The following is a 13,425-nucleotide window of genomic DNA, read 5'->3' on the forward strand; positions in this document are numbered from 1 at the left end:
GGCTGCATAGAAAATAAGGGTAAGTCAACTAGCACATTCAGGAAGGAAGAAATGAAAAAGATAACATTTCATTTGCCTTTTTCATCCTCTCTGGCCTAGTAACCAGTGTTCAACCTACCCAATCTATGACCCTGATCCACAACACAGGTAATCAAGGACTTTCTTTAAAATGAAGCTTTTACACACAGCTATACACATATGTACAAGTAGCTCTGAAGGCCAGAGAATTCCAAATTCTGGAACCTTGGAGGCTCTACAGAGGATACTGGTTTCAACAAGTTACTAAATCTTACGTAATAGCATCTACAGGCTTGGCCTTACAACTGTGAGGGAGAAATTAACTCAAGAGAAAAAGCTTCACATTCTGAAAATAAATAGTGGTGCAACACAGCATTCCTGGATCGAGGGAAATGAAACTGTGAGAGGGACAGGATTGGAAAGAAACCTCTAGAATTCTTCTAATCCCAGGTTCCTCAAATCCGTACAGATGATGATCATCTCTGGGTCACCTGTCATCACATCAAAGTTTGACAGAGAAGGATGACCCACAGGAGCAGCCTTGCTGTGCTTGAGGATTGTTCAACACTTGAAATGAGCTTCGGATCAGTTCTTGGCTGAAGTCCACATGGGCCCCTTTCACGAAGGCCAAGCTATCAGAGTCAACCACCACTCTTGCCCCACCCTGTTCAAATACCCTGAAAAGATGGGAGGAAGGCATTAATGTATATCATACACACCAAAAACATAACACCCTCTGAGCCCAGAGATGCACATCCTCTGTTTTCTGAAATACAGAGGAAGCTTCCCTTATTACCTCTAACAGGTGCTGATCTTCTCTGAGGCAAAAAGATTCAATAGAATGAATACTAGGAAATGTTTAGAGGTTTAAGCCTGGAATCTTTCTAGTCCAGCCTGACCCTCTACCAACTACCCTATGCACCTAGACGGGCCAGTTTTCCTCCTATGACTTAGTTATTTTGAATCAAGACAACAAATCTTCACTGTATCCCCACTGTGTGAGAAGGGTGATGTTAAATTATCCTTAGCAAACGTTTTAAATGTGGAATAAAAGTGCACCTTAAACTGGAGACACTTTTATCCCTCCTGCACATTCTCCGGGAACCCACCCCTTTCTCCTTGCCTGTCGTCGGGGTTGATAACTGTATCCAGTGAAAATTTGTACTGGAATCCGGAGCATCCACCTCCCTCCACCTCCAGCCTGAGGAATTCTGACCCTTCGGTGATTTCCAGAAGCCTCTGAAATGCAGGAAGGGGGGTCAAGAATGCCAGGCAAGGGGAGAGAGAAAGGTGGGCCAAGGGGAGACCCCCCCACTCCCAGCCCTCGCCCGCCACCGCTGCCCCGCGTCCGTCCTCTTACCTGGACGCAGCTGTCGGTGAGGTGGATCTGCCCTTCGCCAGCTTCGGGGCTGGAGGACGACAGTTCCCGAAGCGCCCGAGGTCCGCGGGAGGCCGCGAGGAGCCTGCTGTGCAAGGGGGGAGGGTGAGCCTGGGAGCAGAGAGGCACCTGGCGCCCTCCACCTGGACAGCCTCAAGCCAAACCTGAAGTCCCTCCACCTGGACAGCCTCACGCCAAACCTTCACCTCCCCCGCGAGCCTTAGTTTCCCTTTAGTCCTGGACGCGCAGAACCAAACACCCTTCCCAGGTGCTTTTCTAGGCTTGGTACCTGCCCCCTGGCCAGAGAGTGACTGCTCTCAGGGCCACAGCGGTTAGACTCAACCCTCTGACGGCCGCCATTTTCTTCCACAAGCACCGCCCCTCGCATTGTCCCAATCCCCTTCTGCGTCTGGGCCTCGGGAAGCGGGATCCACAGAGACCCCGCCTCTGAGCACACCTATTGGGTGGTGCAGGAGGAGGGGGGATTTGATTGGCTAGAAATGCTCCCGTTGCGGAAGCATTTGTGGGACTCACCCACAAAGCCCGGACGGAGCATTGGAGAGAGGAGCTGGGCCGGAGGGAGGTGGAAGCCAGCTGGCCCGGCAGCAAAGCGGACCGGATGGGCGGGGTTTGCGAATGTCTGGGACCCTGTGTCTGGCTCCCTGGAGCCGGGGGCGGGGCGCGGGTAGGCCTCGGACCCGGTTGCTGGTGACCGGTCGCCTGACTGGGCTCCTCCCCCGGCCCGCCCCTGAAGGTTTATCTTGTGACCGCGGAATCTGGTTCTTCGTTCCTTGAGCTTGTAGTCTCAGCTGCGATGCGTTTCTTGGGCGCCGCGTTCCTGTTCCTGGCACTCAGCGCCTCCGCCCTGGCCGAGCCGGTGCATTTCAAGGACTGCGGTGAGCCCCGGGGCCAGCCTGAGGTTCCCGCACCCTCTGCGGGAGACCCCGACAGAACCCGGTGCTAAGATCTCCGAGCTAGGTTGGGTGGGTCCCCCGGGCCTCCAGGCTCAGCCTCGGACCCCTCGTGGAGTGGGCTGGAGTGGGTTGGGGTAGGGGACACGGTGCTGGCCTGGATGAAACCCGACCACTCACAACTTTTCTCCTTCCTTGGAACGCGTGTTTGGGATCCCAGCACATTCCTGGAGGTGGGCCTTTTGCTGAAGTTTCCTAAAGATTGTAGGGCAAACAACCGAAGGTCCATGTGCAGCGTTGGGCGTAAGGGGTGCGGCGCAAAACTGCTTTTTATTTATGCCTTGTGCCTTGGATGTCCTCTGCCTCTCCACTCCTTTTGCTTTTTTAAATTTCCGTTTTGCTGATAAGTCGAAAGTAAGTTCTCCTTTTCATGAGTTATTCCGTTAGGGCGTCCTTTGGGCTATGGAATTTTGTGATTCTTACCAGTTTTCCTCTCCTATTTATAAAACTCATGTTGCTGGTCACAACTTGTGATGCATAACCCTGTCATGCAGCTACGGTTGGAATCTTTGTTGAGAAGCACAACAGGGGGTAGAAATTGTGAGCTCCTTCAGTCAAGTCTATTAAATTGTTTGAGCAGAACTTTTCTGAAGTGGAGAGGTGTAATAATAAATGAAAGAGGCATGAAACTGATTTTATAAAATTTATGAGCTGGAAGGAAACTTGGAGATCCTATAGTCAATCATTGAATTCCAGAGATGTTAGGTTACTTACCCAGTCACACAGCAGAATGGCAACCAGAATAAATTTGCTCCATCATATCCAGTGCCCAGGTAATAGTAACTGCCTAATAAATATTTGTTGGAAAAGTAAATGAGGGAAGAAATACTCTTTCCACTATATCTCCAAAATTCATGTTGAGGCAAAAGCAAAGTTGGGGGCTAGGAGACAGGAGTGATTAAGGAATAAAAATTGCTGGCCTGTTTATACTTAACAAATGCTGTTCCACTGAACTAGGAGACTGGCATTTGAAAGATCCTATTATCCCCTCAAATTACTGCCTTTCTCTCCACTAAACTTAGTGGCCAACATTTGGATGAAGACACTGTTAACTTTATTGTCACTCAACTCTCACAATCTATTTTACAGATGAGGAAACAGGCACATTAAGGTACTTGCCCAAGTTCTTACAGCAGTAAGGAACCAGGTTCCTAGTAAGCAGTAGGAAACTAGTGGGTGTTTGTGAGTCACTTTGGGTTTCAACAGTAACATTAACATTAAAAAAAAGGTGGGGGGGACTCGCCTGTTCCGTCCAGTGGTTAGGGCTCCCCGCTTATACTGCAGGGGGCAGGGGTTTCATCCCTGGTCAGGAAACTAAGATCCTGCAAGCCGCGGCACGGCCAAAAAAATTAAAAATTAAAAAAAGAAAAACAACTAAGGAAACTAAATCCTGACATTGTTCTGCTCATGTGAATAAAGCAGGTGTTAGACCTATGGCAAAAACCTCTTAAGGGAAGGAGAGTTTCAGTTACAGACTTTCAATTTACTTTTGAATTGGGAAATACAGTGTAAAAACTTCAGTGCCCACATCAAAAGGTTTTTTGAGTCCCACTCTATGCTCCCTTTCCCTGAAGTGGTATTTCCTCAAGTGAGAAATGGGGCCAAGCGAACTAGTTTTGCAATTTTTGCAGGTTAGGACTGAGAAGTTTGCTCTATTGACACTGGAAATCCAGGAACGTCTTGTCAGCAATAATAAAACTGGATGAAGGAGCTACAAGTACTGCCCTCTACTCAGTTCCTACTAGATCATGTGACCCAGCCTTGAAAGAAACTAGAAGTTGAAACTAGAAGTTCAGCATAAACACTGATTTTCAATAAGTTGTTGACTAAAATTCCAGATATTTTCTTTCCTGGCCATAGACGATAGGACAGAGTGGAAGAGAGTGCCTAAAGAAGAGAATCTTGTATTTATTGTTTGAGAACTTTGCCATGATGGAGAAGCAAGTTGGTGATAGGGAACTGCTAAGTATGATTTACAGACCTAGCTGAAGCAGTGTTAGTCAATACGATGCAACTCTTCCACCCAAGAGCAGGCAGATAATGTGCTCTCAACCTGCCTTTTCCTTTCTGTCTTCATGCATTCTACTTTTGAGACAGAGTCCATTCTATTGTCTAGATCCATAATTTCTACCCACAAAGTAAATTTGAGGTGAGAGGCTCACCCTTTGTATGAAAGGGAAACTTGCTAACCCACCCAGGAGCAGCTACTCTAGATTGAATTCATGGACTAAATCCCAATATGATAGTAATAGTGAATACCTATATAGCATTACTATGTTCCAAGCACTTATTTCAGAGCTATATGTGTATTAGCTCACCTACCCTATGAGGTAGGTACCATTATTAGCCCCCAGAGAGGCTAAGTATCTTGCCTTAAGGTTCCATAGTAAGTAATGGAGCCAGTGAGATTTCAAAGCCAGGTGTCGGATCCCAGAGTCTAGCTGTCAGCAGTGGTATATGAGTGGCGGAGCTTAGGCTTACCCTGTCGTTTACTTGCGTTCTCTCCCATTCAGCTGTCTGGTTTCAGGGGCCTGGATGAAGTAAGGAGATTCTTAAAGATTTGTACTTAACCTTTTTTGGTCAAGGTATTTTTGTCCTTGTTTAGACTGAAAAAAAAGGACACACACCCTGCCTCAAAGACACTTATTTTGAAGAACACAGGTTCCAGAGTAGAGTGTACTACAGATGCATGCTTAAGATTGTTCTCATCGGTAGGAGTGTACAAAGCTCAGAGACCACTGATTTGGAGAGCTACCAGGACGGGATTGAAAGATGGTAGGGAAAGGCAGTTAGGGAGCAGCCAGTCTCAAGATTCCAAATGGAAACAGTAGCGGTGCAGCCTGAGCCGTCGCTTATGCCGAGTGTGCTGCTTTAACATCCTGTGTCAGGATGGAAGGAAGGGTGGGCATGACTTCCCCTGGAATAGCCCTCGCAGGATATAGAGCAGGGGAGCTGACTAGGTATACTCAATAATTCCCTTTCGCCTGTCAAATGTGAACAGTTTCCCGGGGACCACGGATGGTCGGAGAAAGAACTCGCCCCCATTGGGAAGGCAGAGCACCTTCCCGTTAGGTAAGAGACAGCCTAGGAGGTTTGTTTTCCCACCCATTTCAATAAATTTTTCTTCTTTTGCAGGTTCTGGGGTCGGAGTTATAAAGGAAGTGAATGTGAACCCGTGCTCCACCGAACCCTGCCAACTGCACAAAGGACAGTCTTACAGTGTCAATGTCACATTCACCAGTAGTGAGTAAAAGTGGCTCTTACCTTCAAATTCATCTTAAAGCGTAACATCAATCTCAAGTATTGGAATAATTGTGGGAATATGAGGGAGGGGAATTGCAGTCAGGAATTCTGTGACCTCCCTCTCAATGGGCAAAGCTTGGACTCACTATGCTTCCTTCTCATACTGGGTTCCCATATGCCTGTTTCTCAGAATCCATAGTTGCCAGACTCCCTTCGAGCAAACAGGGGGATTTCCATGTTTTCACAGGTCAAAGAAGACAGCTTGGCTTCTCCGTGCCCTATTTTTGGTTCACATTTCATGGGAGTGTCAACTCTGTTTAGCTACTGACTGCAGAGTGTTAGTACAGACCCCAACCCTGTAGACTCTGGAACGCCTCCAAAGTGTTATTTCAAGCAATATATCTTCTGGCTGTTAAGTCTATTTTCTGCCTGAAAATATAGGAACAATTAATATTTAGCCTCTGTAAGGTTTGGGGAACTCACTGGTGACCCAAGAAACAATCAAGAAGCTTTCTTCTTCAACTTGAAGGCATGTTGTTGGAACTTGTTTCTTTCTGGTACCACATTCATTTCCTTCAGATTCCCAGGAATCTAGACAATGTGAAAATCTCTGTTTCTAGAAAGAGCATCTACCTTGAATCTTTCCCTCATTTTCTATCCTATGGAACTAGACTAGACAGACTAATTAGGAACTTTGAGATTTCTGTCATCTCTTGTTTGTAAGCCTAAAGACAGCTCTTAAGTCCTAGAGTTGTTCTCTCTCCTGGACAATACGCTGTCCCCTCTAGTGTTCCAAACCAAAAAAGTACCTTCTAAACAAAAGTAATTCCCAACCCAGACAGAAAGAAAGAAGCAGAGCCAATGCTCTGGATCTCCAGAAGAACCTAATAGTGCATAACTCCAGTTGCCCTAATTTTAGTATATTTATTCCTCTGCCCAACTTGCAATATGGAGGGTAGAGGTTAGCAAGAAATGTTCCTCTTTCTTTTACCCAGTTTCTAAAGGGTTACCGCTTTCACTGCTGTTACAGCCCGTGGCATTTCTAAGGAGACTCCTGTTCCCTCTTTCCATATTGTCTTCCATTTTATTCTTAATTTCTATCGGAATCCTTTGGACAGGGTATTTGAGAATTCAGAGACCAGTCTCCCCAAACCCTTTAAGATACGCAATACACTTTGACAGAACCTGATGTAAATAGTAAACAGAAAGTTTACCACCAAAAATCAGTTAGCTTGTTCGATAAAGTTATTTATCCATCCAGGTGGCTCTGATTCTCCTGAGAAACTATGAAGGCAGTGAAGAGCAAGGTGGGGTCAACAGCAAAAAAAACAGCCCCCACTGACTGCTTTTTTTTTTTTTGTATAATTCAGTAATTTTTCAAGTTTCAGAGTGAATGCTTACTGTATAGCATTCACGGAGGTACTAAGTATAACTCCAAAGAGAAATAGACCCTAGGAATTAAGAGGTACAGAATTTGGTTTGCTATCCCAGCAGTGCCGTTGCTTGAGAATATGTCTGAATTTTTTATTTACAGTTTGGAAATAGGCTGTTTCCATCACCATCTTATTCTCTTTTTTTTTCTCTTAGGCACTCAGTCTCAAAGTAGCAAAGCCGTGGTGCATGGCATTGTGATGGGCGTCGCAATTCCCTTTCCTATTCCTGAGCCTGACGGTTGTAAGAGTGGAATCAGCTGCCCCATTGAAAAAGACAAGACCTATAGCTACTTGAATAAACTACCGGTGAAGAGTGAATACCCCTCTGTAAGTGACATTGTAGTTGAGGACACCAAAGGTCCTGTGACTAGATTGGAAATATGAGGAGAGGGGGCAGGAAGAAAAGATTAGAATAAGAATCCTTCATCTCTATGAGGAAGAGTTGGACACCTGGGAGAAAGGAGTGTAGGAATCTTGAGCTGGGGTGGAGAGTTTTCACTGTGTCCCTTTTTTCTTTGTCTCTTGCTTAATGGTCAGCCTGGGCCTAACGATGCCTTTTTTATATACAGTATTTCACTGGATTCTTGTGACCACCTGTGTAGAGGTCATACTATCCCCATTTTACAGATGAAGAGATGTTAGCCTCCAATGCTATGCAATATGAACAGAGTCCATTCTGCCAAGAATTACAGCCTAGATTGAGACCCAGGTCTCGTGATTCCAAAACCTGTGCAATGTTATAAGATTTTAGCTAGGTACCAAATAGTTCAAGATTTCAAGTAGTCAGAGCATTGTCATCAGAAAAACTTGGTTTCTCCATTAATCTCTTAACAAGAAAGCAGTAATTTACTAGGTCCGTAGCAGAGCGGTGGCTTTTTCCTCTGCTTTCTCTCCTCCGCCACCACCACCACCCCCAACCTTCACCTCTGACTCGCCCTGCTGTACCTACTTCTTTTTCTACCAAACGCTTGTGAGATAGAGCCTGCTGGAATGAGCCTGTGTTAACAATATGAATCTTGATAAGAATGGAGAAAGTAAAGGGATTACTTTTTTTCCATGAAGAAAAAGAGCTGTATTTCTTTGTTGTTTTTTTTAAAAATTTATTTAATTTTTGGCTGCGTTGGGTTTTTTTTGTTGCTGTGCACGGGCCTTCTCCAGTTGTGGCAAGCAGGGGCTGCTCTTCGCTAAGGTGCGCAGCTTCTCCCTGCAATGGCCTCTCCCGTTGCGGAGCATGGGCTCTAGGCGCACAGGCCTCAGCAGCTGTGGCACGTGGACTCAGTAGTTGTAGCGCCCGGGCCCAGCCGCTCCACGGCATGTGGGATCTTCCCGGACCAGGGCTCGAACCCGCGTCCCCTGCATCGGCAGGCGGATTCTCAACCACTCGCCACCAGGGAAGTCCTTAGAGCTGTGTTTCTTAAAAGGCGATCAAGTAGAACCAGGAGCAATCTGGCCATTTATTTCCTAGAAACAGCAAGTAATTAAAGGACATTCTAAAAAGACTCAAATATAGGGAGTCTGTGCTTAAGCGGTATCAGAGACCCTAAAGGTCAGGAAGAGATTTGTAGATTAATTTGCAGAGCAGCCAGGTAATCATGGGCATATCTGAGCCTCAATAACTTAGAGTGTCTAGTTAGGGCCTGATACCGAGTAGGCACTTAATATATGGTAGCTATTGTTAAGTGACATTTCATTTGTTTTTTGTTTGTTGGTTGTTGTTTTTGTTGGTTTTGCCATGCCACGCAGCTTAAGTGACATTTCATTTGAAAACCAGCTTAAACTATGTTAATGTGTGCACTAAGTGAAACAGTAGTTGATGTGTACTAGTCTTGAAAAATTTATCAAACAAGTTTCAAGAAGCTGGGTATCGCTGTCACTCAAATGTTGCATTCTGAAGAAACATTTTGAGTACAAAAGAGAGGTTGTAACTAAAAGCAAGTAAGCTTAAGAAAGGACTGGCAGAGTGCCAGTGCCTTATTAAGAATTAGAAGAGAGAGCTCATAGTATGAATGTTAACAAGTCAAGGCAGAGATCTCTAAGGGGGTATATTATTGAAGAAAGAAAAAACAGTTTGGGCTTCCCTGGTGGCTCAGTGGTTGAGAGTCCGCCTGCCGATGCAGGGGTCACGGGTTCGTGCCCCGGTCTGGGAAGATCCCACATGCCGCGGAGCGGCTGGGCCTGTGAGCCATGGCCACTGGGCCTGCGCATCCGGAGCCTGTGCTCCGCAATGGGAGAGGCCACAACAGTGAGAGGCCTGCATACCGCAAAAAAACAAAACAAAACAAAAACAGTTTAAGGGCATTAATCAAAACTATATTGCCACAAAGGTCATTGTCCCTGAAAGTATTCATACAACCCTAAACTTCTTTGAACATCCTTTGTGCTTTGACATTTCATTTTCCAACTAACAAGTAAGTTTCCTGAGACCTAGGAATCTAACTTTTTACTCTTCATACTTCATAGTTAAAGTTGGAAAAAGCTGGATCAGGTTGTCAAAATGCATGTGAAATTGTTTAAATGTAAAATTATTTTTCATGGATGGCTTTATTTTTTTTTAATTAATTAATTCATTCATTTATTTATTTTGGCTGCGTTGGGTCTTCTTCGCTGCGCGTGGACTTTCTCTAGTTGAGCGAGCAGGGGCTACTCTTCGTTGTGGTGTGCGGGCTTCTCATTGCAGTAGCTTCTCTTGTTGTGAAGCATGGGCTCTAGGCACACGGGGTTCAGTAGTTGTGGCTCACGGGCTCTAGAGCACAGGCTCAGTAGTTGTGACACACGGGCTTAGTTGCTCCGCGGCATGTGGGATCTTCCCCATCCAGAGCTCAAACCTGTGTCCCCTGCATTGGCAAACAGATTCTTAACCACTGCGCCACCAGGGAAGTCCTGGCTTCATTTATGTACCATTGATCTCAGAGGGAAAAAATGCTTTAGAAATTGTATTTGAGAAGCTAACTGCTAACACCAAATCCTAGGTGTAACTTGGTTTGCCCTTCTAAGCTAAAGGACACGGGCTGTGCCCACATCCCAAGCAGGCTTCATGGTGGCATGACTTAAGAAGAAAAGGATGAGGAATTAGGCAGTTTGTTACAATTTACATTTAGGATTCATAGTTAAACCCATTCTGGATTGACGTGAGGTTCTAGTTTCATTTTTCCCAATTCTTTTTCTCTTTCTCCAGATAAAACTGGTGGTGGAGTGGGAACTTACGGATGACAACGACCAACGTCTCTTCTGCTGGCAAATCCCAGTACAGATTGAAAGCTAGAGCTATTTGATGCCAATATGTCCGTCTGGGGGTGAGAGAGCACGGGTGGAGGGAGAGGAGGAGAGATCAAGTCTAAACTAAATCAGTGCCATAAGATGAAAGGAATTTCTAGACTGCCGTTCTAGCCTCTCAACCTCCAAAAGCATCTAAGACCCTATTTCCTGAGAGCTCAGAACTGTCGCCCCTGTATTATCCTTTGTAAAAGGGTTGAAGGAAGGAAGAGAAAGTGAGACTGTAGGGATTGATTTAATTGTCTTCAGGGAGAGTTTTTTGTTTGTTTGTTTTGGTTTGGTTTTTGCTTTTGGGATAAGGAGGGTCTAACCAGACATGATCCAAATGAGGCTGCTTGGGGGATATTGGATAACTTGCCCTAGGGTAACTAGCCCTTGCAGCCAAGCACGGGTTCCAAACCACATCCATCTAAGTGGGATATTACATCTGCAAGTTCCTCATCTCCACGTGCCTCGTTGAGTTCAGTGCATCTGGCCAATGAGCTTCCTCACCTCCAGCTCCGCTGCTTCACTGGCCATGACTTGCTGTGCAGTGGTGTCCAGCGTGGTAGTGGAGGGGAGGTCTTCTACAACAGAAATTCTCTGCAGTTAGCTCATGTCTCCTTTACTATCTTAGGTGGTTTTCATTAAATGCATCACTTGATTAGCAGATGTTTGATTTTTTTTTTTTTTAACAACACTAACTTGTGGCTTCTTTATGCACCTGGAAATGTCCCTTTGAATAAATAAAAACTCGTCAATCTTTTCTTCTGCATTTGGGCTGTGGACACCTGCTTCTTTCACAGAGTATGTTCCCCCAGATCCATGGTAGGTGGACACCTGGTCCCGTGGTCCCAGAGTGCAGTACTGTAAAGACATGACTTTCAGAAACTGCCACTTCTCCCTTTCACACAGTTAGGCCTCACCTCTCTATCTTACACAAAACGACCTTGTTTGCTTCACTTTGCACAGTCTTATACCACCAAGTGTGCTTGAAAGAAACAGTGAAAGCAAACATCACCTAGTTGAATAACAACATCTGCAGGGTCGGGGAACTGAATTTGGGGTTGAGGCGGGGAGTAGGAAGTTACAAGTTGGCATAAGTACAGCAATCTTTGGGAACCTCCTGCCTTGAAGAAAGCCTAGAAGCTTAAAGATGAAATGTGAAGTTGCAGGAAGTAATGGCTAGATTATTTAAATCTTGGAGTGTCCTGCTCTTGAAGTACAAGTATAATCATGGGGCATATATTTTGCTGTTTTGAATCAATGTACTATCAGTCAGGTTTTAGCTGTCACAGAGATTACAGCCCTATTCACAAAGGAGTTGGGTAATGTGGAAGGTCATCTCTTTTAGTCTGGGGTGCTTATGCAGCAAATAAGTCATTTGGTCCAGTTCTTTTCATCCTACTGATTTCACTAGATTTCTTGGATTTCTTTGGCTTGTGAGTTTCCCAGGAAAACCACCAGGGGACAGCAATAGATTGGGAATAATGTTATCAACGGCCAAGATTTCCTAGTTAATTCCTGGAGCCATTCAACCACTGTACTCTAGCTAAGATGTTTTGTGTATCCTGTCACACTGTGTCTAGAGGGACAGCCCACTCTCTCCACATGCTGAACCCTGGGTATATCAAACTTAAATGGATTCCAGAGGTGGTTAACTGCTGTAGTTTCTGGCTTCAGACTGCCGGTATTTGGATCCTGGCTTCACCAATCAGTAGGATAACCAGTATGATCTTTAAATCCCTTAACTTTTCTGCGTGTCAGTTTCCTTATCTGTTAACTAGGGTTAATAACAGTAGAGCTGTGAGGATTAAATGAAGCGATGCATGTAAAGCATTTAGAATGACCCCTGGCACATAGTACATAATCAGTAAATGTTAGCTGCATTCCAAGAGACAGACATTGTCCCTCATCTAGGTATAGCGGGAAAATCAGAAGGTTCAATCTGATGTGTGATGATACGTCACCTCAAAAGTGAGGCAATGCTCTATGCACAGGAACTTTCTCATGTGCCTGGAAAACCTCAGTTCTCATATGCGTCTGCTCTCGCCCTAATCCCAGAAGACTCTCATGTCATTGAGCTCCTTTGAGGCTAACAACTGCCTGCCCTGCATTTTGTACTTCTGCCCTCATATGTTGAAGGAAGACAGAAAAAAAGCAGTCCCACTAGTGTATACCCTTCTGTTAGAGCAGAAGGGTCATGCGACAGCTTAGAACTGTTTACCAGCCATTGTGAGGCTACGTGGAGCCTGCAGCAGTGAGCTGGGTAGGGCTCCCACGGAGGGATTAGTTTGAAAGGTCGTCTTCTGTACAGAGGGTTTGTGGGCAGCCCCCTCAAAAAGGTCATGCTCTTTCCTGTGACGCTCTCACGCTTTTCTAGTCCACTGAGCAAGCCATGGAGGCTTAGACAGCTCCTCTCTTGCGTGAGTTCCAGAGTAGAGAAACCCCAGACTCCAGTGGTTAAAAAAACATGATGCAGACCCCTGTTTACAGCATAAAGGGAATCCAATACCCAGTATGCCCAGTTTGGGAGAGCGTTAGATGGGAGGGCTGGCATTTCCTCAAATCTTCAGGCTAATGAAAAGCAATGAGCATGGAGTAATTTCTAATCCCCTATGTTTGGTTTGAAATTTTAGTTGACTTTTTAAAAGCAACAGATTGATCTTAATTATGCTTTGCGAAGGTTGATAAAACAGTCTGTTCTCTGAGAACACCCACGGACATAGGAAAGTGGCTTGACATAGGTGGGGTCCAGGCTAAGGGAAGGTGATCTGGGATTAGCCATTTACATCAGACAATCCAAGAAGCAAATATTGCTTAAACGACTGGGTTGTTGTGAGGACAGGGTCATGGTACGTAGGGAGAGCACTGACACAGAGGAAAGGGTTATGTGTGAAAAATGTCGCCAAGGTGATAGTTACCTTGAACAAGTCTTTTCCCAGGAACCCTTGGGAGAGAGAGCAGGAAATAGAAGCTGGGGGATTTAAAGGCCTGACATACTCAGCTGAGGAGGGTGAGGGTGTGTGTGTGTGTGTGTTGGGAATGGGAGCTGCAGTCTTGTGTGACCTGCGGTAGAAAGTGGCACAGGATCTCCACAGATGTTGCCTAAAAAAGTCTTTAGAAGAGT

At 45.4% G+C, this 13,425-nt stretch overlaps 2 protein-coding genes across 3 annotated transcripts; one reads left to right on the forward strand and one right to left on the reverse strand.

Annotated features, from left to right (window-relative positions):
• Positions 1-520: 520 nt before the first annotated feature.
• Positions 521-1,783, reverse strand: ISCA2 (iron-sulfur cluster assembly 2; the record flags this gene model as incomplete). 2 transcript variants are annotated; one of them, XM_079912868.1, is made up of 4 exons in its annotated part: positions 521-695; positions 1,142-1,257; positions 1,379-1,484; positions 1,686-1,783. In XM_079912868.1, the coding sequence occupies 4 exons, from the start codon at positions 1,754-1,756 to the stop codon at positions 521-523; spliced, it is 468 nt and encodes a 155-aa protein (XP_079768994.1). The 2 variants fall into 2 exon arrangements, with proteins under 2 accessions (XP_079768994.1, XP_079768995.1); XM_079912869.1 differs by having other exon boundaries at positions 1,379-1,481; positions 1,686-1,756.
• A 167-nt stretch (positions 1,784-1,950) lies between these two features.
• Positions 1,951-11,070, forward strand: NPC2 (NPC intracellular cholesterol transporter 2). The gene is made up of 4 exons (XM_079913150.1): positions 1,951-2,292; positions 5,503-5,610; positions 7,198-7,370; positions 10,219-11,070. The coding sequence occupies exons 1-4, from the start codon at positions 2,211-2,213 to the stop codon at positions 10,303-10,305; spliced, it is 450 nt and encodes a 149-aa protein (XP_079769276.1). The 5' UTR covers positions 1,951-2,210; the 3' UTR covers positions 10,306-11,070.
• Positions 11,071-13,425: the final 2,355 nt, after the last annotated feature.

Source organism: Stenella coeruleoalba (genome assembly GCF_951394435.1).
Source record: "Stenella coeruleoalba genome assembly, chromosome: 2".
In the NCBI taxonomy this organism is placed as follows: domain Eukaryota; kingdom Metazoa; phylum Chordata; class Mammalia; order Artiodactyla; family Delphinidae; genus Stenella; species Stenella coeruleoalba.